We start from the raw sequence: 2,254 nt of genomic DNA on the forward strand, positions 1-2,254 counted from the left end.
CAGACACATGGACTAGGTGAGGGCTGGCAACTGGGCTGGTCCACTATCCCGTTGGCCACACCCACTGCGCCCCACAACCTGCAGCACGATATCCGGCCGGCTCTCGTAGGGAATGAAGATATCACCTCGCTGGGTCTCTGAGTGCAGCTCATAGTGGAGGGTCCCACCGTAGGATGACACCTGGAGCCAGCACAGTGGGAACGGTCTCCCTCTTTGTCACACCCACCCTTACCCACAAGCACCCTTACCTGGGCACCTCTCTCCTGCTCCCTTTACAATACAATGTAGCTCCAAGGTCACATCCAGGGACCACATTGCTACCCATGCACCCCAGTGCCCCAGGGTACTTCCTCCCCTCAGAGTACAATCCCTCAAACCAAATGCTCACCCTGTCTCCCAGGTAGGAGGGCGGAGCCTGCCAGTACAGCTCTGAGAAAGTGTCAGCCACAGAGCGCAGATCTGCGTGCAGCAGCTCTATCTCAGGCCGATGCTCGTGGGGTACCACCTGCCGGTCACTGCTCAACAGCACCCAGCCCTCCATGTCCACGAACTGTGAGTACACGTGAGAGTCACAGAGTGGAAACATGGCCTTNCCCTGCACTCTGAGGCCCCTCTAGTGGCTCCCACCTCAGTCCCAGGCTAGACCAGGATACCTCATGGCGGGCGAGGTTAGAGTTCCCACAGCGCTCTGTGGCCCCGAAACAGAAGCAGCGGGTACAGCCCTTGGGGTTAGCAGCATCCAAGGAGAAGGTCCCCACGCGACACTGGTCACATCTTGAGCCCTGCACGTTCTCCTATGGGCAGAGAGCAATCAAGGCCAGTTGGCTATGTATTGAGAGCCAGACAATAGACCAGCTGTCATTGTCCCCCAAAGCTTCCAGAAAGCCCCACCTGCCCAGGAAGGCTGCTGAGGAGGACCATGGCTCAACTAAAGCAGATATGTAGGAAGGGGCCTGGGATACAAGCCCCTGCTCACCTTGCAATGGCACTGGCCTGTGAGGGGGTCACACACACTAGCCATGGTGCCTGCCTCGTGGCAGTCACAGGGGCGACAGCTAGGATAGCCATAGAAGCCTGGGGCACAGGTATCACAGCGACGTCCAGCTACATTGGGTCTGCATCTGTGTGTGGACAAAGGCTAGGTGAGTCCCCCTCTAGCCCTGGGTCNTACAGATCCCACAGGACCCCGGCCCCTAGAGTGTGGTCTGAGAGTAACAAGACTGCGGTGTGAGAGATGATGCTCTCCCTGACCTGAGACCTCGCACGATTGTGGGGTGCCGTCAGCTGGACTCACCTGCACTGGCCACTGTCCATGTCACAGGTGGGGTCCGTCAGCTCTTGGACGCCGGGCCCTGAGCAATTACACTCCTCACAGCCCACCAAGGGGTGGCAACCAAAGCTCTGTGGCTGGCAGACCAAGCAGTCAGGGGGCACAGTGCGTGGTGGACAGATACACTGGCCCGTGAGCTCGTCACACAGGCGGGCTCCACAGTCACAGGCTGTTGGGGNGGGAAGCACTGGTTGACCCCTCTGCCCNGTTCAAGCCCCAGGTGCAGCCCATAAGGATGTGGTAGGGAAGAGCGGGGACACTACCCTACTTTTACCCCTGCCAGGCTCCTATGTGTCACTGTTAGGGCTATACTTCCTAGATCCTGTTACACAAGCCCACAAAACAGTGCACATCACCCAGGCTGCTAGCTGCCTGAGGAGCACAGACAGGAAGTGACATGCAGTCAGTGAGGCTCCAGAATGTTCCCTTGCCCACCGTGCACACTGGCTCTGATTCTCTGAGCACTGGATACTCACGCCTGCAGTTGGGGAAGCCCCAGTATCCGGTGGCGCAGCGGGAGCAGTCACGGCCAATGACGTGGCCCCGGCAGGGGCACTGACCCCCGAAGGGTTCACATGTGGGGCTCATGGCACCCACCTCATGGCAGCCACAAGGGAGGGCCCCGTTGTTGTAGAAGAGAGACAAGGAGGTGGCAGCATTCCGGCAGAACGGAGATGAGCTGCTGGGACTACATTGGGGGTAAACAGTGAGCCTGGCTCCTGGCCTGACCCTGTGCCCCAGACCCCCTGTCCCGCNTCAACCCAGCCCACCTAATGTGGTAGCCCTGGGTGGCACAGTGGCTGATGAAGTCATAGGATTTGTCCAAAGGCTCCTCTTGGAGGTAACTGGAGCTGTACACATCCTCAGGGACAATGAGTATGTAGTCCTATGGAACAAGACCAGGTGGTCACCTTTGCAAGGGTC

At 58.8% G+C, this 2,254-nt stretch overlaps 1 protein-coding gene across 1 annotated transcript in view; it reads right to left on the minus strand.

Annotated features, from left to right (window-relative positions):
* The window catches only part of LOC115029112 (laminin subunit alpha-5-like), a 10,022-nt gene that overhangs the window by 5,470 nt on the left and 2,298 nt on the right, over positions 1 to 2,254 (minus strand). Inside the window, exons 5-11 of the mRNA XM_029468662.1 lie at positions 2,101 to 2,216; positions 1,807 to 2,018; positions 1,295 to 1,499; positions 977 to 1,121; positions 654 to 794; positions 389 to 550; positions 79 to 180 (exon numbers count right to left, since the gene is read on the minus strand). Coding sequence (XP_029324522.1) covers positions 79 to 180; positions 389 to 550; positions 654 to 794; positions 977 to 1,121; positions 1,295 to 1,499; positions 1,807 to 2,018; positions 2,101 to 2,216 — 1,083 coding nt within the window. The remainder of the gene's footprint in view (positions 1 to 78; positions 181 to 388; positions 551 to 653; positions 795 to 976; positions 1,122 to 1,294; positions 1,500 to 1,806; positions 2,019 to 2,100; positions 2,217 to 2,254) is intronic.

Source organism: Mus caroli, chromosome 2 (assembly GCF_900094665.2).
Source record: "Mus caroli chromosome 2, CAROLI_EIJ_v1.1, whole genome shotgun sequence".
Taxonomy (NCBI): Eukaryota; Metazoa; Chordata; class Mammalia; order Rodentia; family Muridae; genus Mus; species Mus caroli.